The sequence below is a fragment of the Tachypleus tridentatus genome, chromosome 7 (genome assembly GCF_004210375.1).
Source record: "Tachypleus tridentatus isolate NWPU-2018 chromosome 7, ASM421037v1, whole genome shotgun sequence".
Lineage (NCBI taxonomy): Eukaryota > Metazoa > Arthropoda > Merostomata > Xiphosura > Limulidae > Tachypleus > Tachypleus tridentatus.
Window position 1 is genome coordinate 18,565,327 of NC_134831.1, and position 27,334 is coordinate 18,592,660.

The window sequence follows — 27,334 nt, forward strand, 5'->3', positions numbered from 1 at the left end:
CCGAGATACTGTGAAAAGACAGTTATGTGATGACTGGGTTACTAGATTGTATTTTTTCTCAGTTTTTAACAATCGACAATTTTTTGTTTTACAAGTAAGTCATTTGATAACTAACGAGTAAAATTATAATGACCTTTCCAGATGCAGGAAAACTTATCTCTGCGAAAACACGTCAGTACCACGTGAAATGTTTTCGTGTCCTGTAAGTGTATAATAAAAGAGAAAAGTTTGTAGACAGAATAACGTAGGTGTTGCGGATTCGCGTGCACAAATTATAACTTGATTTATCTTTTCTATTTATTCTGGTAAGAAAAAGTTCCTGGAAATTGAATTACATTTTGTTTTTTTTACGAGGTTACGTGCGCCAATGATTATAAGAGTGAAATATTGATTTTACTACTCTAGATTACAAACAATTTTACTAGGTGTCGCTAAAGTTTATAATGGCCAGTTTGTGTATAAGGCAATGTTTATCGGTGAAACTTAAATGTTTGTGGAAAGGTTAACACCTAATGGAGTTGTTGCTCAAAATATTTGGAAAAGGAGTGTTGTCACTGTTTGGTAAGTGTTTTGTTAAAAGAAGTAGTTATTATGCTTATTCACTGTGCGAAAATTTAGAGATTTTGACGTTTTTGTGCGCTAAATTTAAAAACAGCTGGTTATTGTATAGTACTGTTAGTATTAGTACTAGTGCTGGTAATACTAATAATAATCTTAACACTATTAGTAATTATTAATACCAGTAATATTACATTATACTATTATTGATATAGCATTAAGTTCTTTATTGTTCTGAATCATTTCATACATAACAACACTTCTTCAGTCTTGGAAATGTGCCTTAACTTAAAGCTTTGGTATAGTTAGTTCCTTACTTCTCTCCTTGTATTATTCATTAAGGAAAATATTCTTTCAACAAAAGCATTAAATACAAATATTGAAAATGCAAAAGATAAAACAAGCCTCAAGTTATGTGCAATTAATTTGGGAACATTTTTAAAGTAGAAAACAAAGGTATTTACAGTTGTTTGTTTCTCATTGTCTTCCACTTGTTGAATTAACTTTGTGAAGTATTGCTGCACTACTTCATATGCATGGAACAGATCTTCATGAACAATGTTATATAAGTTGGTAAAACTTTCTAGAAGTTTAATTAACTGCAAAAATAAAAGTTCTGATTGGAATAAAGAACCTTCAGTAACAGAACATCTAAGGACAGCAAGGGAGACCTCTTGGTCTGACGAGGCTATTCCTCTCATCCATTGAACTTAATAAATAATCATAATGATAAATAAAAAGAACCACACCTTCAAAACCAACTATATTTATAAAGCATTTTGCACATTTTGGAAAAGTAGTTTATAGTAATAGTTCAGTTAGAATCAAAATATTCTTTGTTTATCAGTAAATTCTTTTAGATTGAGCTGTAGAAAATTTATACTGTGATTCTGAACTCTTAGATGCATCTGTAAATGTTTTAAAGTTCATGGTATAAATCAATTCACAGGATATCACTTCATTGGGATTCTTCTCAAGATATGCTGTTATGAAATCTAGCATAGCTACAAAAAAAGATGTATAATTGTCACTTATGTGCATTTGTTTTCATTTTACACAATTATTTTCATTGGTTGAGATGCATGTGGTAGATTGTAGAAATATGATAATAGAGCTGTCTGGTTTTATGGTTACTAGTATTATTTCTCTTGGAGACTGCAAGCTTAACCACTGTATTGAAACATGATGTATTATTGGATTATACTGATATTCATATTTCATAGAATTGCTGAACTTGTTGCTGATACATGCTCAGAAGAGCATGAAGAAAGATAAATTAATTACAAGTGATTTTACATTAAAATCCATGGAATTTCTAGATATGCTATGTGTAGGACAGATATGATATATCCAATCTGATGTTTCTTCCTTTTGTTTATAAAAATTTATTTGCATTAACCTTTTTGCATCGGGTCATGAGTCAAAGGCCATGTCATTGTGTTTGTTGACTTACATTCAAAATTTTATTGAACTATTTGATGAATTTTTGTTAAGTTTAGAATTATAGATTATAATTCAAACTTTAGTGTTATATATGAATTAATTTCTAAATTTAAAAATGAATATTAAAATAAGACATCCAAATATATATTTTAGTGAGTCACATCGCATGTTGAATGCAGCACTGTGTAAAATTAGATGTTTGTGATTTCAGTATACATCTGTAGTTTTGTATAAATTAGGAACTCATATTACCAACATTCAAAAGCTAGTATATAAAGTAATACACAATTCAAAACAGAAATTCATAGCAAAATCACCCACACTGGATTATACATTCTTTGGGACTTGGCACATGAAACCAAACAAAAATTCAACCTCTTAAGAAACCAAATAAATACGGCCACACAAAACTATGCTCACTTTATAAAACTAACAGTGAAATAAACAAAATAAAACAACACCCCATTTACATCAACAAATTTCCTCTAAAAGCCATTGAAACAATTATACACATACACCTACATCAAAAACAAACAAACAACAATAATTCCCAAAAAACAACAAACTATAGAACCTCACACTGCTGCATACCATATATCCCTGATATCAGCAAAAAATAACCAACATTTGGAAAAAATCTTATAACAAAACACAACATTCCAGTAAACACCAAATTTACTCAAAACCAAGTACAAAACTAAAGTCCATACTATGTAAAAACTACATTGACACATACAACACCAACATAATTCATAAAATACAATGCAATAACTGCCATGACTTCTATGTTGGAGAAACAAGCAGAAAAATGGAAACCAGATTCAAAGAACAAAAAAACAACAAAACACCGTCACGTGTTTTTGAACCCTGCAAATCAAATGAGCACAACATAACTATAGAAAACACCCAGGTACTAAGTAGGGAAACAAACATAAACAAATGCAAAATCAAAGAAGCCCTACTTGTACAACAACTCAAACCAATAGAAAGGAACATTATTATAGCTATGCTAATTAATAACCTAATATATACTGCAACACCCCCTATAATCTCATATCCGTTTGCACTCTTATTCCTAAGACGTGTTCGGCAACGATTACTTGCAAACTCTTGTTCACCTGAAGGTGACCCGAGAAGGTCAAAATGTTGTTCTCTATTTTAATAAAAGTTTTAATACCCATACCACCTGTCTTGAGATACAAAATAAGAATCTCATTTTTTAATTTTGCTGAGATATGGCTTATGTACTGTATCAGACTCAATTGCCCCATTCACTTCTTTCCATATTTGTAGATGCTTACTTCAGTATATGACATGAATAATGAATAAACAGCTTAGAATGTCCTCTTAATGATTTTTTTATTCATTTTAATCTGTGAAAAGGCTGCCATATTCTTTTGAACCAAGAGTTCATGCAGGTAGGTTGTTTCTTTGATCTGCTCAAAGTTTGACATTTCTTAAGATCTAAATACATCTTAGTTACTAAGCTTAACAAATTAGTTAAAAAACTATATATATATATATATATATATATATATATACAAACTAAAAAAACAATTTTGTTTGATGTCCTCCACATACAAAACTTTAAAAGGCTTAGCATCGTATGTCTAACAGCAACCAAATTCACAAATAACTAGGTATGATCTGCTTTTCAAAATGTTTTGTGATGATGTTCCTCCAAACCCTCCAACACATTGTTACCCTCCTTTCTTCAAATGGAGTATTGGAGCCCTTGCCACTTTCCAGTTTCAAGCTGCTGGAGTGGTTGACCACTGGAGGCTCCCTGCTAGATGAGTTCCACATAATAACTGTTGTTACACAATAGCACAGTTTGAGGTTGTCTATCTTTGTCCCTTGGTTTTCTCCATTATCATTGTAGGTCACATAGGTGGTATATGGGGTTGTACCAGTTATGTCTTTGGCACTGCCTTACCTTTCTTTTGTGGAGATTATTGCCATTTGTATGGTCTTGGCCTGTTTCATGGTTGGGAGAGTTGATTGCATGTGATAGATATCCTTTGGATACCAGCTGTCAAGTTTCTGGATCAATAGCTCAGAGCTAATTCTTATGCCATACCTAGGAATCGAAATATTTCTAAATCTCACTGTTCATGGGTTTGAAGTGAAGACAGTATGATCCTCATCCTACCCTCACACAGATATCGATACTCCATGAGGAGGTTTTGGATCTAGTTGACTTACTGAGTATGGTTCACCACTCCCTAGTCATTCTACACCCAGGGATGCATCCTTGTTTATTCACTTTTGTGGGGTTGAGTTAAAATATCTTTTTCTAGTTAGGATCACTTTCTTACCACATTATCTCCCACTTGGGTATGCTACTCATATTTTCTTTACTTGTATCTTGCACATTCCATCTATTGGCAAAGAGTATACCTGGCTCAGAAGTGGTGCAGTTCCCATCTTATGATCTTTGGATCTGAATCTCTCATTTTCAAGGGTATTCTTCAGATGCTTTTGTGGAGTACTTGCACCATACTCTTCTCCTTCTCAATGTGGGATTTTAGCTGATATGTAGTAATATTAGCAACTTAAGTTTAAATATAATATCCCAAATTTTCTGCATGCAGCTATTTAACATAGCTTAAACAACTTCCATGAATATTATTCATTGACAGATTACAATTCTATAATTATTTAAATAATATTTCAGTGTACTAGTTCACATCATATTCTAACTCCAGTTTGATTGAATTTTATTTATAAAAATACCTTGCTTTCGTCCAGACACCATTTTTTGATTCAATGAACCAACATTTTCTCCACACATATAAGTATAATTATGTTAATAAGCTCTGTATGTGGCATGTTATCAAATGGTTTCTTAAAAGTTATAATTACCAGTTCTAAACCGTTATTCTCAGTAACATTGATTTAAGAAATCGCTGTAAAGAACATGATTGTACTAGATTAAGGAATTTTTACAAAGGACACACAAGTTGAAAAAAGTTCCAGTAATTATAAAGTTTGCTTATCATTGAAAATTTCCAGGTATTGTAGGAAACACTAATGCATGAACTACCACACAGTATCCATGTCTATTAACCAAGTAAACTTATGTGGTAATTTGTAATGAATATCTTGTTGTAGGGCTACTCCATTTGAAGGTTTATGAATATGATTATTTTTCCTCCAAAGCTGTTAATATAAAGTGCTTATACTCCTTAGATTTAGTAAAAGGACAAGTCCAGTAAATAAACCATTGTTGTCTTCATTATACATTACTGTTTTAAACTTTTAAATTATTCACTTTCATTACAACTTGCATGTTAGTGTAGTAGACCCAGAAAATTAATGGTTTTATTAGCTGACTTAAAGCTACAAGTTTGTTTATACAGAAACTTGCTTTTTAAAAAAAAATCTGAATAAAAATAAATAAAAGATAAAATATAATGTTTGTTATTGTTCGTGGAATTCATTTTGCTAGCAAAGTTATACAGTAGAGAGCTTGATGTTTATTTTAAAATTATTTATGGGTATTAAAAGACCAAAAAGTTAAAATTACAGATGTGTTAAAAACATAAGTCTTTGCTCATTATGAAAGCCAATTAAAGTTGAGAACGAATTATGTATGCATCATACATGTTTAGTGAATTTCAGATGCCAAGCCAAGAAGTATTTATTTTATTTCTTGGGATGTAATTTAACCCACAATGTCAGATAAGAATAAACCAAAATTTAAGGAAACCTAAGAGTTGCCTAATTGTTAGGCTTAGCTACCATAGGAAGGCCAAAACATTTTAAGAAGGGATTTAAGGATAAGATTGAATTTTATTCTAATGTTAGGAATATTTGACATATAAGGGATGATCTTAGGACTGACTCAAATAAAGAATTATTGTAAGGTTGGATAAACTATAACATAATTTCTGTCATTATTTTCTGAATATATGTGAAATTCCCAATTATAGGTTATTCAGTAGTGATGGATCATTTAGAATAGTTGGGAGAGAGGAAGTTTGAGTTGCAGATTATTGAAATAGAAGATATTTAAGCAGAATAGTAGAGGATTTTAATCTCTGTTGTTTCATTTATTGGACTTAGGGGTTGGGGATTAATGTTTGGTAATTACTGTAGACCGTTAGTTCAAATAGAAAAGATTAATAGCAACTTTTGAATGAAATTAGGATTGCTTTTGAGAAGGAAATAATTATCCTGGGAGCAGTTAATTTTAGGTGTAGTCATTAAGAATATTGGAGTCTAACAAGAATGTGAGAGGTTTTTTAAAAGTTTTTCAGGTTGTTTTCTCCAAGAAATATTTAAGAAGAACCAACTAGGGAGTATTCTGTAATAATTTATTGTTAATATCTAGACTTCTAGGTTGATTGAAAAAGGAGCATGGTGGAGCTTAGTTGAAAGGGGCACATTTGCATGCAGAAGCTCAAGGATTTCAGCTTTTATCCTACCTCAGGATTAGAAAATTCAATACCTTTTTATTAAGATTTGAAAGGACCATCATGCTATGAACTTGAGTGCTGTTACCAGGTAAGGTAAGTATCCATTGCAGAAACTGAAATAATTGAATGAAATTTGGAAATGTCCTCCTTTATTTATTTTCATTATTTTTTAGTTTTATGGTACTATATCCCCATTACTAGTAACTCATGGAAGTATGTACTCTCTGAAGGTGTCATTTGACAACTTGCATTTGTTATTGGTGATTTTTGAATCATGTTTTACAAGAAGTTTATTATTGGTTCTTCAAAGATAAATGAAATCCTCTCTCTTAAATTCATGTACACTTGATGCCACTTATTGTGATCTGTTTGGAATACAGTTGCATTGATAACAATAACCAAATGATAAAGTTAATCAACGAAATAAAACTTCAGTAGCTACAGTAATGTTTATAGGGTAACAGATATACTACCTAAATGTTTGAAAGCTGAATTTCTCTGTTTATTTACATATTTAAAATTAAATGAAGAAGATAAAAACAGTTAAAATAAGAATTAGAAAAATTAATTTAAAGTTCACTGTCTATTATTTTTTGATGCAATTCATTAATAAAACTTTCATATGTGTACTGTGATGAAAATCATCTAAACTGTACTATATGCAAAGTCACAAAACTCGAGCACCTTTTGTATTTCAGCACCTGTTGGAAGTTTATCAGCTTTATGAGCTTCAGATTCTTCATCTATCAATTCTAAACCTGTTCAGGAAACTATCTGACATATAAGACTCTATCATTTTAACACAAATCTTACTATTCTGATCAGTTGAGATCCAAGTTTCAAAATCATTTGTAGTCATGTCAGGTAGTCTGTCTACAATTTCTTCTATTGTCATTTTTCAAGAATCCCCCCACAATTAAAATAGAGTTTTGAATTGTCTTTTTGGACACTTGCTTCCGTGACATGGTTAAAAGATACAGGGCCTCTTCAGGGAATTAGTTTTTTGGCTAAATCATTTGCACTCAGTTGTTTCATGTCCTTCATATATTGTAAGATTCTAGCACACATTTTTTGACAGTAATAAGCCTTTCATGCTTGGATAATTGGTGGATGGCATGGTTGTATCAATGACATTGTATTTGTGGGTATGAAAATAATTTTACTGTTTTAATGATATATGAACAACATATGCATTATAGTTGTCAACAAGCAGAACAATATTGTATTTCAACTCATTATCATGTTTAATTAACCAGTTATCAAAGATCAGGGATGTCATCCAAACATTCAAGTTTGACAGCAGTAAAGGGATAATTTGTTCACACCTTTAAAACACTGTGGATTCCTGTTTTTTTCCAATCACCAAAAGCCTTTCTTTGTTAACAGACATATATAGCATAGGACTGTCACATGTTCCTTTAAAGTTTTATAGCTTTTTCACTCTCATTTTTGAGCAAATAATTATTTTCAGACAAAGCACAGTAATAAAACCAAGTTTGTTTCTACATTGTTAACATTATCAAGCAAATATTCAATGATAATTTTAATCCAACATGAGTGAATTTATACACAACATTTTCCTGTTTTTCCTATAATTAATCCACCCATCTGTTCACTTAAATTATCTTTTCCCATTTTTGTAGCTAGATCTTCCACTTCTCCTGCATCATCAGTCAGCTCACATTAGCATCTTGTTCAAGATAATTGGTAAACCAATCTTTCAATGTCTATTTGACCTGGTCATCTTTCCCACTGCACTTTTTCTTACAGTGTAGGTTTTTACTCTGTTTTGCTCTACTTTCAATTTCAGGTCAATTTTGTATTTTTTTATTATTTTACACAAAAGACGGAAAATGTTTAATTACACTGTTGCATTGTGTTGCTTCATTTCATAGCATTCTTAAATGACAACTTTTTCTTTAAGTGTTAGATCTTTGTTTTGTATGCCCTTCTTCCATTATTAACCCTTAAATGGCTGCCATCATCAGTTGATGCTGCTACTTACAACATTCCTGCTGCTTAAGGGTTAAAGAGGATTAACAAAAATTGAAATATGTGGAAGTACCATGAAGAAATGAAAACAACTGTACTGTAATTATAAAAATGAAAAGCAAGAATATAGGGGAGATCTTAAAGACAACCACAACCCATCTTATGGTTAACACTTCTCATGGAGGAATGAGAACAACTAGTTATGGAAAGGGAATGCAGGATCATAAGAGATCTTAGTGACATCTTAACCATGCCAATTTTAATGTTAAACCCTCCTTAGGTCATTTAACCTTGAGATAGTTAAGGTGATAAAAAGTGATAAAGAAATGGAGCAATGATTAAAATAAATGTTTTTTCTATGTATTTTTATGTTCAGTCAAGACTTAGTAATTCTGATAACATTATCAGTGATCACAGTAAGTGGCATCTATTGTATTTGTATAAGACATCTAACTTCTCTTATAATCTAACAATCTTTAGCACACTCTGAAAGGTGTTTCTGTAGGTTCAAGTCTAATGATGGGTCCTGAAGCTTCTTGTGAGAGAGCACTTACACCATGAGTCTTTTCTGGAAAGCTAGATGTAACATTTAATATAATATTAGTGCACTTTGTCAGTGATAAGCTTTTTCCTTCTAAAACTTTCAAGGTTTCCTCTTTGGTTGTTTGTCCTGTACCTCTGACCATCTCCTTGTTTGTTAAAAACTTCATTTGTGATTGACCTATTTTACTGATGTATTTTATAATGATCATCAAGTTATTTGTAATATCTCCATATTATATTAATTCAGCATTGGAAATGAATATCAGTGAAGTAGAGCTTGAAGTAATCCTTTAGTATCATAAATGAACACTGCAGGCTCATAATTGTAATCTATATAGACCTAGGCCTGTGGCCTATCAAACTGTCTTAGGACAAATATTAGTAGAGTTATTTCTTATCCCTTACTCTTAAGAACCTATCTTTCTGTCAATTGAACAAATACCAAAAATACCACACATTTTAGGACGTCATTCCAGCTCTCTATAAGCTTTTCCAACCATCACATTGAATTTTTTACCCTTATGAAGGTTATAAGTGAAACACTTTCTTAAACTTTCATGAAACTAGTGTATGAATATTGCACATGACAGATAACAAATAGGGAAACACATTATATTACAACCATAATTTCTTTTGTTGGTATCAAAGTGACAAGATACTACTTAATCTAGCAATTAAATTGCTCATAAATTCACTTTGAAATTTCTTAAGAACAAATTATTGGACAATTTCTCTAAATAAATTGTTACATACCTTCAGTATATCTTACACTGACTTAAAGAGCAAAAAGTATTTGGTGGTGACAGGCAGTTCTTCCACTTAAGTCCATTGTCAGTTTGCTAAGCAGGATTTTAGAGGGAACATGGTGTAGATTTTAAACTGCATAATATAGGCTTTTTAATACTAGATTGTAGAGTAGGGAAGATCATCTAACATGAATAAAATTAGGAGGATGGGGTGGCACACACCTCTGAAATAGCAAAGCAACTGCAATGATATCTAATGAGAATATAGTAACTAGTGTTGAGATGAGATAGGGAGAGTGTACATGTCATCAATATGATTTCATTCAAATCCCCTAATGTTTGTGCACTCAAGTATTTAGATTAACCCTAAATTCATTTGCTAAGGCATCAAGGTAAAAATTCTACTTCAGAAACACCAGCTACTTCTCTACATCATTAGGAGCTATTACCTCACAATCAACTGCCTTTAAATTTTCTGTTTGTTGAAAGCCTTAATCAAACTCCCACCCCTACACATTTAAGTGTATCGCATTAGTTTGTTATGTAACTGTCATAATGCTGTACTCCTTCATTAATGGGAGGGCACCACAACCTCCATGTATGATAATCACTGTGAATGCTAGAACATGATCATGGGATCATTCTTTCCTTGGCACTGCCTGTGTTTAGACAGTTTTTTTTCTAAGTATTTTCAGCTTATAGTCAACTTAATCAACTGCCTTCCTTTTTTATTTCCCACACTACTTTTGTCATTGTTTCATTGATGATGTTTCAAGTTTTATGTATGAGGTCATTCATTCCATTCTGCTTGTTTTTTCTCCACTTTAAATCCGTCATTGTTCTGTTTCTTTTATTTCTGCGGTGCCTGCTTTGCTTTTTGATCAGCTTTTCCATCTTCATTTTGTGTTTATGTCTCTTCATCCCCTGATGAGGAACAAGTATTTATTTTTTAATTACTACACTTGTGAATCATGTATGTCATATCTTTTTACCTGTCTGTATATCATAATGACTTTTTTTTGTTGTTCTACTTCATGAAATTCATTGTCACATGTTTTTGTTCTACTTGTCTTTTTGAATCCTTTGTTACTGCCTCAGTTCTTGTGCCTTTTATTTTTTTTTTTTTCCAATCTTGTGTCCTTTCTTTCTGGTTGAGGTACTTTTCTTGGGTGTGTGTATCCCTTTCTCTTATATCTGCCTATTTGCTTACAGATCTGGTTTTTGGGAGTGTTTCTAACTTCTTGAAACTCAAAACTAAGGGTACTCATCTACAATCTTCTGTTGTTTCCTTGATTTTTCAACTTAGTGGTTCTCCATCTGCCACTTATCCTTGAATGTCATGTTAGGCTACCTCTTTCCTGTTCCTTTTCTCACTTCCATTTCTCCACTTTCAACAATGACTCTTCTTTAGAACTGATCTTTGGTTCTGGTCTTGACTGTGCTCACCTCTTCCACTATACCATTCTGTCATCTTCCTTCTCCAGTGACTTTGAAGTTTGACACATTTTTCTTATCATTTCATTTTCCACCTCTTTTGTCTCATCATTCTCTTTCCAGTTCTCTTCCCACTGATTCTTTACTTCTTCATCTACAGGAAGTAACATCCTCTTTGTTGGTGGTGAAAGTTATATAACCTCTGCCATCACACTCAAGTCATTTCCTTTTTGTCATTCTCATGTAGTCAGTAATTTAGCACCCTGTCATTGACTTGTTTCTTAACCACTTCCTCATTGCTCATCAATACCAGTTAGATGACTTTCTCAATCTTCTTTGGGCCCTCTCTCCCAGGTTATTTAACTAATTTAAATGTTTCAAATGCCTTCCTTCATTTGTGCTGTATGGTTGTCTGCTGCCTTCTTGCCATGTCTTAACAAGAATATTGAAAATTGCTACCTCCATTCTTTGAAAGGTTACTTGTTTGGGCTGGCTGTCTTATTTTCCAAGTTTGTTTTGATTCCCACTCAGTTTCTTATCCATATGAGGTTTTTCTTGCCTAATTTTGTATTTTTATATTCATGGTTTGTGGATTTTGATATTTTTCTCTTACATTTATGGACTCTTTCTTTGATATAAACCATGACCTTCAACAGGATCATAGGAACATGTCTTGCAATCTTTTATTCACCTTTGTATCTCTACCTTCCTCTATACAACCCTTTGTAATGGTGGCTCAATTACTCCAACATATACAGTTTCCCCTTTGGCCTGACTTGCATCTTTACACTGATGCCTCATTTTTTGTTTTTTTTTCTTGTGGTTGGGAGGGTGATTTTCAATATCACCTTTCTCTTTGAGGACTGATGACCAAAGGATTCTTTTCTGTATAACTTTATGGAGAGGATTGCAACTGACCATACTTATCCCTTTGGTTGTCAGGTCATGTTGTGATGATCCACTCAAATAACTTCAGTCATTACTTCAGTCAACCACTAGCCTGTTCTTAGGACCTGTGTTTTCTCACTCTAATCTACAGTAATTGATTTCATCTTACAACATATAATGTTCTTGGGATATTTAATCTGATGGCAGATTGCTTCATTTGGTGAGATCTTTTCCACTAAGTTGTCCTTCCATCAGATTTTTTTCTATTTTGGGAATTTTTCAGATCAATGTTTTATAACTGTTACTTACCTCATTCAACTTCAGTCATCCATTTTTCATGTCAAGATATAAAGGCTTCATATGCTTGCATAAAATTTATCAGGTCCATTTTGAGAAGATGTATGTAATTTCCCTACAGTATAGCTTGTCTTTCAATCTTCTAGGTCTCTATCATAGTCCTCTGTCAATTGAAATGAATTGCTTGCTGTCCCAGTTCTTTCTTCTATTCTCTTCAGCCAGGTCATCTTACTTCTGTACATTTTTCTTCTTTCTTTATCTGTCTTTGTAACAAGGGCTTATTTTGGCCATTTCAGATTGATAGGCTGTGTTGTCCATAACTTTTCAACTCTTACCAAATGGTAAGACCTCTTTTAAAGCCTTTGTTCATTGCCCATCTTAACTAGTCCTTCTTCATGACTGGGACCTTTTGTATGGTTCTCTCAGCTTTTACTTGCCTCTTCTTAAATATTTGGTCGCTTGCTCTTTTTATTAATGCCTCTCAGACCATATTTACTTTTTCTCCTTGCTTGTGTTCATTGGCATTTGGACATTTACACCCTGAGTTTCTTCCTCACTCTCTATTGTAGGGATTGGTTAATGCTACTTCCAAACCATTACTTCTAAAAATTCTGACTGCTTGGATGTGAAATCAGATGTTTTCTCTTCCCTTTCCACTATTTCCTCACTGTATGATCATTCTAAATATAATTGTCTCCTGTGCTCTGTATAGACTATTTATTGCTATCTTGCTTGGAATGCATCTTTTCACAAAAACGATTATCACCTATTTTTTCCTTGCAAGCTTCCTCTTTTTGGCACTAGTCCTCTTATCTTACACTTTAACTGTTAGGGTTTGCCAGCTCATCTGCCTTGCACATTCCTCTAGTTCCTGTTTTTCTGTCTGCCCATATGCTCTAGTGTGCTGAGTTCTGCTTGTTGTGTTTTACAGTCATCTCTATGTCATTTGTGCCTTTCATGATACCTCCATGCATGTATTGTGATTGTTTATATGCACTCCAACTAATTCCAAGTTCATCTGAAGTAAAAAAAAATTAAAAAATGTGCGTATAGATAAAAATAAAAACAAACAAAATAGGAGGAGACAAGAGCTATCGGAACAAATGTTAAATGAGGAATTGCACCTTATGTTCTTTATTGCTTAGTGTCATCATAACTGGCCAAGTGGTCAATGTTACCTTGCAGGGAATACTTATCAGAAATCTGCATTCAAGCATGGGAGGAGTGAAGAACATGGGTGTTTCCATTCCTTTTACAAAAAAAGACAGTTTGCTGTCTATAGTCATGCTGATCCAGAACACTTTCTCTTGGTGAGGAATTAATTCTAAATTGTTGTACCTGATGACATTTGTTCATGCATGCTTTCTATTGTTCTCTCCAACATGTATTTTTCCTCCCCATTCTTCTAGTGAAGCTCGGGAGAACTCTTAATTTCCCAGTTTCAAGCTGCTAGTTATGTTCATGTGGAGAGTTTCCTCTGCTAATGGTTTTTTCCCCCTTAAGTAACAAATCATTTGGGCCAACCACTCATTTGAGAGGTGGTAGGACTGGAATGATCCATGGAAGGGTAGTTCAGCATATGGCATAACAGTATCTCTGAGTTTATCCAGCCAGGTTGGATTTTTATTTGCTTTGGTATATAGGTAAAAACTCCTCATTATTCCAACTCTCAGTTACAATGCCTTATAAATATATCACCAAGATGGGATGGAAGAGATCCTTAACCACACTACATATTTTAATGTTCCACTCATCTTTATGAATTTTTTTACCACTGCAACTGAAGTTATTTAATATATTTTACTCTAAATATGAGTAATGCACATATAGTATATCATTGAATGAAGAAAAACAAATTAGGCAAAGAGTATTCCCTGTTTGAGTAGGATGTGGCTTCTCACCAAGTGCTGTTTCACTAGGGATCACCAAGTGTAAATAGGGTATGATTCAATTTCCCTCTTGCCTTTTTAGAAGGGTATTATCTTTGTACTTGGCTCTCACTGGTTCCTACACCATTTTCAGTTTGGGATTGTAGCTTTTAGTGGTACAAAGAAGTAGGTGGCTTTTCTAAAATTAACATTTTCCTTGCATGAAAATATATTTCGGGTAGATACCTACCTCTCTTCACCATCTTTCTACTCTTTCTCCCTACTTCTTGTGCATTTTCTTTTTCATTAAGGGTAAGCCTATGATCATGTGCTAGTGCTTTAAATTACTTTGCATGGAGGGCATGCCACTATCCTGTTGGTTGATAGTTACAACATTATGACAGTAACATCATAGGTTGGTGCTATACACATAGACAAATGTAGGGATGGTAGTTTTTTCAAGGCTTGTGACATGTGCAAGAAATTCTGTGGAAGTTCCATGTGACGTTATAGTTCTCAGTTGTTAAGAGAGGTAAGCATCTATCTGTAATAAATATTTAGGAGGAAGATGTTAACTTTGCTCTGAGTTACCAGTAGTTTAAATCTATGCCTTTGCTTTCATGTTAAAATACTCAATTAAAATGTTCATGCACTGATGTAGTTAGCATTCATTTTGCTCTTGAGTTAAGTTAATTGTAACAGTTAAGTAGTATGAATATACCAATTCTAATTTTGGTGAAAAGTTTAGTATTTGTAACACAACCTTAAATTACAATGTAACAATTCATTTACACTTTCAGTGAAGGCTACATTCTTCCTATTGAGAAAAATCTTATTCTTCAATGTAGAAAACATACTTATTGATCATACTTGTAATGCCTACTTACCAAAACTAATCTATAAAACAGCATCCTTAATGATTTTAAAGATGTACAATGATAGCTAGCTTCTTAGTGAGGAGGCACCATACTCTGCAATTGTTAATGTATCCACTTTTTGGTACAAAATTATTTTTGTATTATAACTGTTATATGAATTAAATAGGGCATTATTTTTTTATATACTTACATTTATTCTTTTATTGTATTAATCCTGTTGTCATAATTTTGTTTTATGTGTTAGACATTAAAATGGGTCTGCTGCAGTTTTTTATATTTGTTTATATCAGATATATTGCAGAATCATGCAATCTCTTTATAATAATGTTGTTATATGCAAGTTGAAGTACCATAATTTAATGTAAATATAACATGTTAATGTGTTTGTGTGTTTTGATATATATTAAGTTCAGAACACACACACACACACACACACACACACTTCTGTTAAGTATCAGCATGTAAGAAATAAAGCATAAATAATTATCAGCAGTACAGGTGTAGATAGTACGACTTAGATTAATGTACCTGATAAGAAAATTGTTGTTAAAGGTGTTCTGCTATTTTAGTAATATAGTGTTCACATGACTACAATCTATCAATGTGTAGTCAAGGTAACTAACAGTTCTATTTGCACACAGTGCAAAATGTATATGTATTGTGTTTTGTGATGCATATTTGTCCTGTGTAATTCAATTTGTACAAGTGCATTTTGATATCCTTGTTTTTGTCATAATATATATATGCTGTGATCAGCTTTCAGCATTGAAATATCTAAAATAGTATGTAAGAGTTGACTGTGAGATGTTATCAGTAATTTAATAGGAAATGCAAGTTGATTTTCTCTGGAATAGCTTATAGTATATACTTACATAACTTCAGTTTCATCAGACATAAATTGTTTAAAGATGTTAATTTTCCAGTTATGCTGTGTATGTTATTTGATTAGTAGTGTTGCATTTAGTTTTTGGTAACATTTATTGTATTCAATTTACAGCTGACACTGTGTCACAAAATGGATCAGACGGCATGTGAAAAAGACACTGAACAAATAGAACATTCACAAAATGTTTTAAAAGTTACTGAAAACCCCATGGACAGTGGAAATAATCAGAACATTGTGTTGCAAAGGCCACCTGCACAACATTACTTGGATGAACAAAGGCCAGTTTGGGGGTATCAGTCCATGAAGCAGAAGGCTCTAGCACAATCCAGATCTTTCAAAAAGTAAGTTTTAAGTTTTGCAGTTATTGTTCATTGAACTCTTTACTTTGAAATAAGATTTGTTTACTTCAGAATAAATCACCCCCTTTTATAATGCAGTAGTGCTGAGATATGGATTAATATACATAATATGGCAGAATGATTCATGTTTTTGATTGTTTTATTATCTGCAAGTACACATTTTGTAAGTGAAAGAAATTGTGTGGAACTAGCCAGAGAACCCATCTGTTGGATAGGTGAAATAAATGGTCCTTTATAACAAAGGATAGTAAATTTTCTTCAATTTTTTTTTCCACTTAATATAAGAAACATTAAAAGTGCAATAAAAAATAAATTATGAATACTGAAAATAAAGACATACTATATTCAAGAGTTTTAACAACAATGGCTACACAGTTAATTCTATTGTTGAGGTATATGCAACGTTGGTAATGTTTCCAAGATTAGACTTGAATTTATATGTGGGAGGTCTAACCTTTCTTGTTTCACACTATATCACTGTGTCAAGTTTGGTGCTGATTGATCAAGAAATGTGGAAATGTATAAGAAAAGATAACATATAGCACTGTGCAGAAAGGTTAGGACAAATGAATATATTTTCATTCTTACCATTTTATGGGGCTGATGCTTCCAGGACATTACAAAATCTTAATATTAATGCTGTGATATTGCTTCACTGATCCCTCTTGAGAATTGAATGAGCCAGGATGAGAATACTTGTTGTTTAGAATTCCAGTATGCTTGTGCCAAGGACCTGCATAAGGGTTTTACTTAAATTAATATGATCAAATTTAGGGTCAGAAATAACTGTCATGGTACCCTATGCCGTGTCTTAACTATTAAAGAATGAAGCTTGCATTCAGTACAGGAATATGCTAGAAAAAATCAATTTAATAGCACTCCACAAATAAACATTGGTAAAAACAGTGTTTAACACTATATATAGTAATTTTTTGTCATGCCATGGCCCAAGATGTGTTGAGAGTTGTGGTACAGCAGAGAATTTGTGTAAAAGCTCTACTTGATGCAGGTTTGATTCTTTAACAGATTGCTGCAGACTTGAAATGCTTCCCAAACATGGTCTAGTACATCCTATGTTGCAAGACCAAAACAGGTAAATTTGAGAATGGGAAACGATGAGGCAGAACATCTAATGCAGTAATACTGATGTTAAGTATCTTCATTTATGCAGAATGCCACTGACCTCAAGTTTGAGATAAACTATATATCAAATAACAGAAAAGTGTCTAAATCTATAGTGTCAAGAAGACTTGACAATAGTGGAATATTAGATCTTGTAGCAGTCAGAAACCTTTACTTTGAACTGAAAATATTGTCAAGAAAGCAAAATTTGCTAAAAGTACCAAAACTGGACTGTTTTTGATTGGAAAAGTATGTTATGGACAGATGAGTCCAAGTTTAAAATATATGGTTCAAAGCATAAGTTGTATGTCTGGTGGAAGAAAGGTGAAAGATACCTCAGTGCATGGTACCTATGATGAAGTATTGGAGAGGCAGTGTAATAGTTTGGAGGTGTTTTTCTGCTGAAGCAACAGGAGATATTTGGAAGTACCCTCAATTACTGATGCATCATGGTATGCCCAGTGGTTTGAATATTATTGGTAAGGGATTCTGCTACCAAGAAGATAATGACACCAAACACTTGTTTAATCTATGCAGAAATTACTTAGGTAAGAAAAATACTACTGAAATCATTCAAATGATGCAATTGGCCTCAAAGAGCCCTGATTTCAACCCATTTGAGCATATCTGAGGTTTGATAGATCAAAAACTTGACAAATCAGAAGTTACTTTCAAAGCAAATTTATATAAGCAACATTTTGATTATAATCCCAAAGAATACTTTGATTAAATATGTTCAACAATGCCTGAAAAACTGCCTGCAGTTATGAAAGCAAATGGAGATAAAATATTAACACTTTACAGAACTCATCACTTCCAGTGAGTTTCTATTATACTAAATATGGAGATTAATAAAATTGATCTTCCACCTGTGATGTATCTTCCATTGTTCTTTTGAAAATAACCTGAAATCAAATTTTTGACTTTGTTCTGACACTTTTGCACAGTACTGTACACACACACACACACACACACACACACACACACACACACACACACACACATACTTATTAAACTAGGTTAATAAAATATCATGTAAATATTTTATTTTTAAAATCAACTTTTATAAATATATATGAAGGGAAACTATTTAATTTTTCTCTCGCATAGATATTTTATGATATTTATGTTCCCACATTCCCATTGAGTTTAACTTTGAGGAATTTCATTTTTCCATTAGCTTTCCCAATTGAGAAGGCCTGATCCATCCATATCTATTTATGATTAGTGAAAGTGAACATATTGCACGGTTAAAACAAAATTATTCATGAGGGAATGTAATCTTCCCGATAGCTTTCCCTTGAGTGAATGTAATTATTTCATTATTTCTATCACTGATTTACTTCCTAATGTTACTGTTTTTGTAATTGGTTTATTTGAGTATTTGCATACTAGTCCAGTGTACTTTAGTATTATCCCAGAAATCTGTATTATTAAGATTTCAGTATTTTTTTTATAAAAACTCTATGTAGCTTGGAAATTTTTACATACTACAACAAAAATCTGAGGCTTACTTCTTCCATGGGTATATCTTAAATATAATTTATTTTGGTACTATTTCTTTTGGTCATCAAAAAATTTTTTTTAAGATGAAACAATATATCTGACAACTTTATTGTTTTTAAGCAAACATATAAAACATTCATGGACTTTAATGAATTATGTGAAATTCATTAAGTGCATTTTTTAAAATTTGTTGCAGAAAATCTTAAGAATTATTTTTAACCTAAAATTAATTTTGATAAAACATATTTATATGATACATGCATAAGTTTTAAATATTTACATTAAGAACATGCACTCAAGGATTTTTTTAAAATATCCATAGGCTTATATCCTCTGTGAAGTTTTAACAAAAGCTTGTGTTGTTTTCATAAAACTTAGGTATAGAAAGGAATGAATAAAACTCTTTTATGTATATTTTGGAAAAAGACAACAAAAAAAACATTTTTTTTTGTTAGAAAGATTTTGGTGTACTTTTAAAAACTTTACTCACAAAAGGCAAGCTTTATATTAATCAATATAAAATATGTAAATTGTGAAATACATGAAACTTAGCTACACAAAATGAACCAAACTTAAGAGATATAAGAAAGTTTAAACAAGTAAAAAAAAAAAATTTAATTTTTCTTTTGTTGTTGTTAAACAAAAGTAAACATTTAGTGGCAGTAAGCTTTGGAAGTTCAAAATAATAAAAATAAATTGTTGTGTTTTACATGTAGGTATGTTCAAAGGGAAACAATTTCCTTTTTTGGTCTTAATGACCACGATGATAATGAAGAGAAGAGGTGGACTAATAGACGCAATAGGATGCTCAGTCGGAGGTGTGGAGGCCTCAAGGTATACAGAATTTGTAGTTTTATAAATGTATGTTAGACAGAAGTATGTCTCGTGTATATGTAAGTGTAGTTATATTTTTATAAAAAGACCAAAAGAGTGAGACATTTGTATATCATTTAGGACATAAATTTTAGCTGGACTCTTGATTGAGCCAAACAATAAAAATATACAGTAATGTAGAAAAGATAACAAAATTAGGTTTGGGAAGAAAATTAAGATTGGTGTATTTTGAGTAAACATAATATATATAATGTAAACATTTGTAAGACAGTTAAACTTCTACATTAGTGACAGTGAATGTGCCTGGCTTCATACTACAGTATGTCTTTTTTGCTTGGTAATTTTTAAAGAAGCTGATTTTGATCACTGTAGATACATATAGTTTAGAAGGTTCCTTTGTTGTGTAGGCCTGGCATGGCTAAGTTGTTGAGGCACTCAACTCGTAATTCGAGGGTCGCAGGTTCAAATCCCTGTCACACCAAACATGCTTGCTCTTTCAGCCGTGGGGGCGTTATATTGTGACGGTCAATCCCATTATTCTTTAATAAAAGAGTAACCCAAGAGTTGGTGGTGGGTGATGATGACTAGCTGCCTTCTTTCTAGGCTTACACTGCTAAATTAGGGACAGCTAGTGCAGATAGCCCTTGTGTAGCTTTGTGCAAAATTGAAAACAAACCAAACCAATTCTTTATTGTGATAGAGATTCTGTGACTGAAGCATTTGCTTGATTAATTTCCTTGATTTTCTTGTAAACTCAAATCAGACCTGTTTGAAACATGTAGGTTTGTTTGTGAATAAAGTCTGAGATGTTTAAGATGAAATATGTTTTTTTAATTTCCTTTGTAAACGTTGTACATAAAATGAATACGATTTTGCTTTTCCTTTTCATCATTTTCTGCAATCAGTGAGCAAACAGAATGGCTTTTAAGTTAATTTGTTTTATTTGGGATGAAATAGTTCGTATTATAAATAACTATTCATCAGAAGTAACCTAATAATGTAATCAGACCTAAAAATTAAGTTTATAAACTGATGAAGCCAGTTTCAGAACCAAACTTACAAGAAATATTTAAAACAAAAAAAAAAAAACAGCATTTAAGAAAACCACATCTTTAAGATGATTAGAATGCAATGATGAATTATCAGTGATGTCGAGAAACCCACTTGTTGAGAAATTTATATGCAAAAACGGCTCGTTTGAGTTGAGAAAATATTTTATATAGAAGAGCGAACAACGTTTCGACCTTCTTCGGTCATCGTCAGGAAGCTGACGATGTTCGCAAACATTGTTCGCTCTTCTGTGTAAAATATTTTCTCAACCCAAACGAGCCGTTTTTGCAATGATGAATTATCATTTGGGCATCCTTGTTATTCATGATACTTTTGAATACAATCTCAAAAATATCTGAGGTTTGGCAAGTTTTCAAAATTTATGTAAATCTTAAGTTTATATATCAAGCCAAAAATACTGAATAACTCATTGTATCAACTCAACTATGTAAAATAATCTCCATCAGTTTAGGATGAATAATTAAAAACATTTTAAACATAACATTGGTATGTTCTGTATGATAAATTACTTTTTGTGATTTCATTAAGTTTGCATACTTTTAAGAAATCAGTTATTTATATATATTTCCCATGAAATATAGGCATTTCCATGTATTTATAAAACAAACACTTATGAATATAAAATTTTGTAATATTTTAATGTATGCAGTCATTTTGTTATAGATAACAGAATTACTAGAGGATATGTAAAATCATAAAATGATGTTTTTGTTTACAAGCTGAACTAGAAATATCACCATTAGTAACTAGACATGGACGAGAAATGATATTGTGAGAATTTTTTCCATTATGTCCACAGTCACTGAGTTTTGGCTAACAATTGTGATTTTTAAATGTTAGAATATGGGATGGTAAAATTGAATTTGTAATCCCTTAGAAATTATAAAGTAATGAGAATACATCCTAGTTGTAACTGTGGACACAGAATATTATGCACAATAAATGTTTATGGATTTTTTTTTTTAAATTATTGATTTAATTGATTGATGTGTGGTTTCCTTTTAAAAATGTTTCAAAATTTATATGAACTGATGCAATAAGTAAGATGCCTATCGGTTATCCATTTGATTGCCATATTACCCAGAATGAATTTACATATGAATATTGAAAAACCTAACTAGGCTGTAGTATTTCAACTCCGTACCACTAGTGATAGACGAGAAATGATATTGTGAGAATTTTTTCCATTATGTCCACAGTCACTGAGTTTTGGCTAACAATTGTGATTTTTAAATGTTAGAATATGGGATGGTAAAATTGAATTTGTAATCCCTTAGAAATTATAAAGTAATGAGAATACATCCTAGTTGTAACTGTGGACACAGAATATTATGCACAATAAATGTTTATGGATTTTTTTTTTTAAATTATTGATTTAATTGATTGATGTGTGGTTTCCTTTTAAAAATGTTTCAAAATTTATATGAACTGATGCAATAAGTAAGATGCCTATCGGTTATCCATTTGATTGCCATATTACCCAGAATGAATTTACATATGAATATTGAAAAACCTAACTAGGCTGTAGTATTTCAACTCTGTACCACTAGTGATAGATATTCAGTAACTTCATCTAAAATTTGTGGACTCCTTACCTTTATAGCATTTTGACCCCATCTAATTTGTGGCAGTTGTTGACCTTTTATAAATCATTCTCAGCAGTTCATCATCAGATTTATATAGAAATCCAGTTGGATTAGTAATAGCAGTATGTATGTATGTATATTTATAAGAAGCCTATTTACTCTCAGTTAATTTTATAAAAAGTGTGCTTACCCTAGGCTTAACCAATTTGGATAAAAACATTTAATGAAAGATTAAATTACAGCTTGCATGTGAAAAATACATTTATTCAAATCATATAAAGCATATTTATTAATATGTAATGTTTAAATTTTGCATTTAATAGAAGTACTATGAAACAAGAAGAGAGCAACTAGTATCTGAGTCCGTCCTAGCCTCTGCTGAAGCAGGAGTTGATGTAGTAGACCATTCAGAAAACATAAGCAAAGATATACCTCACATGGAAGATGAATATACAATTCACAAGGATCCTGTTTATAAAATGACTTTGAATGGCTTGAGATATCTTTCTCAAGTGAGTTGATCATTCATTTTCTTAACACCAGAAGCTTACTGTTGGAGTTCCTGTGATTACGTAAAAATATAATTTTGCTCTATTTTTTCATATAACTTTAATTTTTCAAGTATTTGATAACTAAGATATGAATTATTTCATATACTATCTATTGCATTACAAAATGTTAAACTTGTTTTGGAATAATATGAAGTTTAAAAACTACAGCAAACAAACAAAAATATTACATTTTTATGCTCTCATTTTTAGCTTGACAATTTTGTCAGCATACTCAAAATAGTTTTGCAAGTTGACACGTGATTGTTAAATAACTTCCAGAAGTTTGATGCAAAACATAAAACTAATGTAATTACATAACTTCATTAATGTTTAATATTTTCAAATTTTGTTTAGTGAATCGGTGACTGTCTATGATTCATACTTAACCTTTTAAGATAATTATTTATTAAAGAGCAATAAGTACTAAATTGAATTTTCATACTTATGTATGAACATCAAAAGGTTTATATATATTGTGGCACTGTTGTTCTTTTGTTGGTAAATTATTTTAAAATATCTGGTGAAAAGAATTCAAAAGTCTGCTCGATATAAACTGTAACAAATTAGTTTATTTCTTCCCTAACATCTCTGCGTGCTTGAGCACTGTGATGACTGTATGAGCCTAAGGAAATGCCATGCTAATTTGCCTGTGACTGTATAAAAAAAAAAATAACTTTCTTGTGTTATGTAATTCAGTATACGTGACTGATAAGACAGATCAAGGTATGTAAGACTGATTTACTCTACAAGCTTACTTGCATAGCTTAATTACTGGTTTACTACTTATATTTAAACTCTAAGTTAGAATATATTAGAAACGTAAATTTCACTATGCTGTGGAACTTCTGCTTACCTCTAGTTTTCAGTATATAATTCTGGTCTCTATATGCAAACTTTTTTACTTGCCACTAGCCTTGAGGCTTCCACGGGACCAGCCAACATAGTTTTTCACTCAGCTACAGGGTGAATGTTACTTTTGTGTTTTACCTCACTGGATTTGAGGTAAAGATGGTAGGGATCCTTCCTACATGGCCTAGATGATGAACTTGTCACATAAATAACTATTCTTGTTCAATGCTGCTCTTTACATGAAAAGTTTTTTTTTTGCTTTCCACAAATCTTTAGCTTTCAAGTATCTTACAATCAACTTAGTAAAATGTCTTGCATGTAAATATTCAACAACCTTACAGCAGTAAGAGTGTAACACCCCTGATGCATGTGACTTTCTCTGTAACATTCCACTGTCCTACCATTTCTCCTTTGGCAGTACTCTTGCCAAGATGTATTTTATTTGTGTTATTTTTTGAAATTTCATATTAAGTGGAGATATTTTCTTTTTTCCTACTTCACTTTAACTGTTTTAAGTAATAACTTGCCTTTATTGATATTTTGCTTTTGTCTTGATTCTTACCAATGCTTCTGTTTTCACATCAAAAATGTTTTTATTCATTTAAAGTACAGTTATCTAGGCTTTAGGTTTCAGTACTAAATGGAAGAATGGTAAGATTTAATATATATTGTGAAATGTATCATAATATGAGTTAACCTGCATCAGGTCTTGAGTTTGGTGGTCTACACATTTGGGTCCACCAGTTTTGGATAGATAAGAATACAGTTAGTTTTTTTGAATATTTTGATATTAATACTCATATTTGTAGTTATTTGGTATCAGTGACATGTATGTAGCTAGATTTGTGTTTACTTCTTGAAAGTTTAGGGTTTTTTAATTAATATTTATTGAGGTTCTTTTGTACTACAATGTTAATTTAGGCTTAACATGTGTTTTTGTAATTTCAGGCTTATCTGTCATTGATTTTAATGCTAAATTATAAATTAAGTTGAATATATTGTTTCCTCAATAAATACTCTACAGAATTTCTGTATCTGTATTGCTACATTCAAAAATTACTTTTTTTGGTGACTCATTTGTCTCTTTGACAATTTTATTCTTTATTCATGTTCCAAGTTTGGCACCTTTCCATTACATGACCTACATCTAAGTATTCCTCCATTATTCATGGATTTACCTGCATCTCACCCTCATTGTACATTGAAGGTTCTTCTTTCTTTGAGCACTGGGTTTATACTTCGTGTGTTTATCACTCATTATCTGCTTTGACGATATATTTGTTCCTCACTGGGGTATAGTCTTCCACCTATTGCTATCTTTCACTATTCAGTGAGATTTTGGCTGGGTAAGATATTTTTTTTAAATATACACCTCTTATTTTTCAGGAGAATGTCTTGTATTTTCTCTGTGGGTCACCTCTGGTTATTGATACCTAACCACATATACTTAACCTAGACAAATCTGCACTGTAAGGGCATGATGACTTAACAGTTATAACTTCCATGGCCACCAAACACACATTGTTGAGATAGGGTGTTCAACAAGATCACTCAAGTTTTCCTCATGATATATATGCTTCATTGATATGCCTGTTTCAGACCATAGTAACCCATGGACTTCATAGGTAAAGCAGAAGAGTATAGTTGGTCATCCCTTGTATTTGTTAGATTGAATAAAGCATGAGTGGTTTACTTTTCAAAACAGGGTTTTTGTGATCTCTTCCTGCATGTTTTTAGGACTCTCCATCAGAGCTTCTACTGTTTGTTTGTTGTTGTTTTTTTTATTATTCTAGGGGAATATGGGAGTCCTTACCACTTTCCAATTTCAAGCCACAGCAATGGTGGGCTGTGGAGGGATCCTCCTCAATGTGATAATAATACACAATACAAATAAAAAATAAATCATTTAGTTGAAAATATGTTGATGTTCTGCTGATGTAGATGATATGTTCTCCAGTCTAATGCTCCATTGCTGTATCAGTTTATCCAAGAGATTGTGGTAGCTTTGGAATGGGGCAACAAAATGCAATTAACCTCTTTGATTGGGATTCCTCATTTTACCTCCATGTATATGTTGGTTCTCAGTATCTTTGTTTTTGGATTTAGAACTGAACCAGTCAACATAAGTCTTCACATGTGTATTGTAAAGGTGTTTGTTTCTTAAATTAATTATACTTTCGTTTCTTCATCCAGGTTCTGGGTCACTGTGGCGATACTTGCCGATCAATATGGTTCTTCCTTTTATGCTATCCCTTGTTGGCTTTATTATACTGATGATGTTATTGCACTAGGGTGGTTCCTATAGCATTAGTTTTGAGTAAGTTAGTTTATATTACAGAGATATCTTTACTATATCAATCATCCAGATGTTGACTTCCTAAATCAGTCGAACAATTCATTGCGTTGCTATCATGTTTACCCATTCTTAGATTGGGAGTGAGGGGACAAGATTCCCTCTGATATACAGATATATCTCTGATATATTGTTAAAAACATCATCTTTTACTTGTTTTGTTCTACTTGCACAAAACTCTTATTCTGTTAGGTGAAGGTTCATTAGTAACATTTCTGGAATAATTATGTTTCTTAATGTTTCTCACATTCATCACATCTGTAACACCTCATTCCACACTGGGCAAAGAGTATGCCTGGTTCAGATGTGGTGGGATTTTAAATAAATGACTCTACTGTGAGGATCTCTTCTTTTAAGGTGTTCTTTGGATACGTTTGAGGAATGCTGCTTTATTTTCCCTCACACCACTCCTTCTACTTATTCAACATGGGATTCTAGTTATTTATGTGAGAGGTGGTAATGTACAGTATTGAAAGTTATAATTTTCCTATACTGAAAATCCATATCATAGATACTTATCTTCCCTCACGTTTTCCATTCCTTCTTTGCACTGAAAACTGATACTTCCATTTTCTGCTAAACTACTAAGTGATTGATCAGTAGAATTGAATAGAGGGAACCACATGAGTCAAGAGTGTGTATCACATTGGTGAAGGGCTGTTGCACGATGATTTCCACAAGAGATACACTCGAAACAGTTGTTTGTAAGGTACATGAAAGCTAAAGGCTTGTGGCATGTGATAAATTGTTTTTCCATATAGAGAAAAAACTTTGAATAAGAATATATATTTATGTAAGAAGAGGTAAGTACCTGTTGGAAATGCATTTTAAGTATAGGAAAGTCATAACTTTCAGACTGGAGTTGATTCACCACATACCATCTGATGCACCCTAACCACACTGCACATATAGCACTTCTGAAAACCTGATGCAGGCGTGTACTTGTATGTTTTGCCCATTCTTTAGATAGTTCCCTTCCTTTTCAGGTAGAATATACCTGGATTCAAGCAAATTGTACCCCATGGGTATTGCATTCTATGGGTTTATTTTAGACACTTTACAAATCTACATAAGATTTTATGCTGGTACCTTTACCACTTAAAATGAAGGATTCTAGCTGGTTTTGTATCTTACTGGAAATTGTTTTCA

The 27,334-nt window shown here is 32.2% G+C and overlaps 1 protein-coding gene across 6 annotated transcripts in view; it reads left to right on the top strand.

Annotated features, from left to right (window-relative positions):
* The first annotated feature begins 418 nt into the window (after positions 1–418).
* LOC143255228 (inactive rhomboid protein 1-like) overlaps positions 419–27,334 on the top strand; it is an 82,254-nt gene continuing 55,338 nt past the window's right edge. Inside the window, exons 1-5 of one of the 6 annotated variants that reach the window (XM_076510559.1) lie at positions 419–561; positions 6,338–6,515; positions 16,066–16,295; positions 19,658–19,775; positions 22,756–22,944. In XM_076510559.1, coding sequence (XP_076366674.1) covers positions 16,084–16,295; positions 19,658–19,775; positions 22,756–22,944 — 519 coding nt within the window. In that variant the 5' untranslated portion in view covers positions 419–561; positions 6,338–6,515; positions 16,066–16,083. Of the gene's footprint in view, positions 562–6,337; positions 6,516–14,599; positions 14,723–15,615; positions 15,683–15,728; positions 15,851–16,065; positions 16,296–19,657; positions 19,776–22,755; positions 22,945–27,334 lie in introns of those variants that run through there. The other 5 variants (XM_076510560.1, XM_076510562.1, XM_076510563.1 and 2 more) reach the window with 5 other exon arrangements.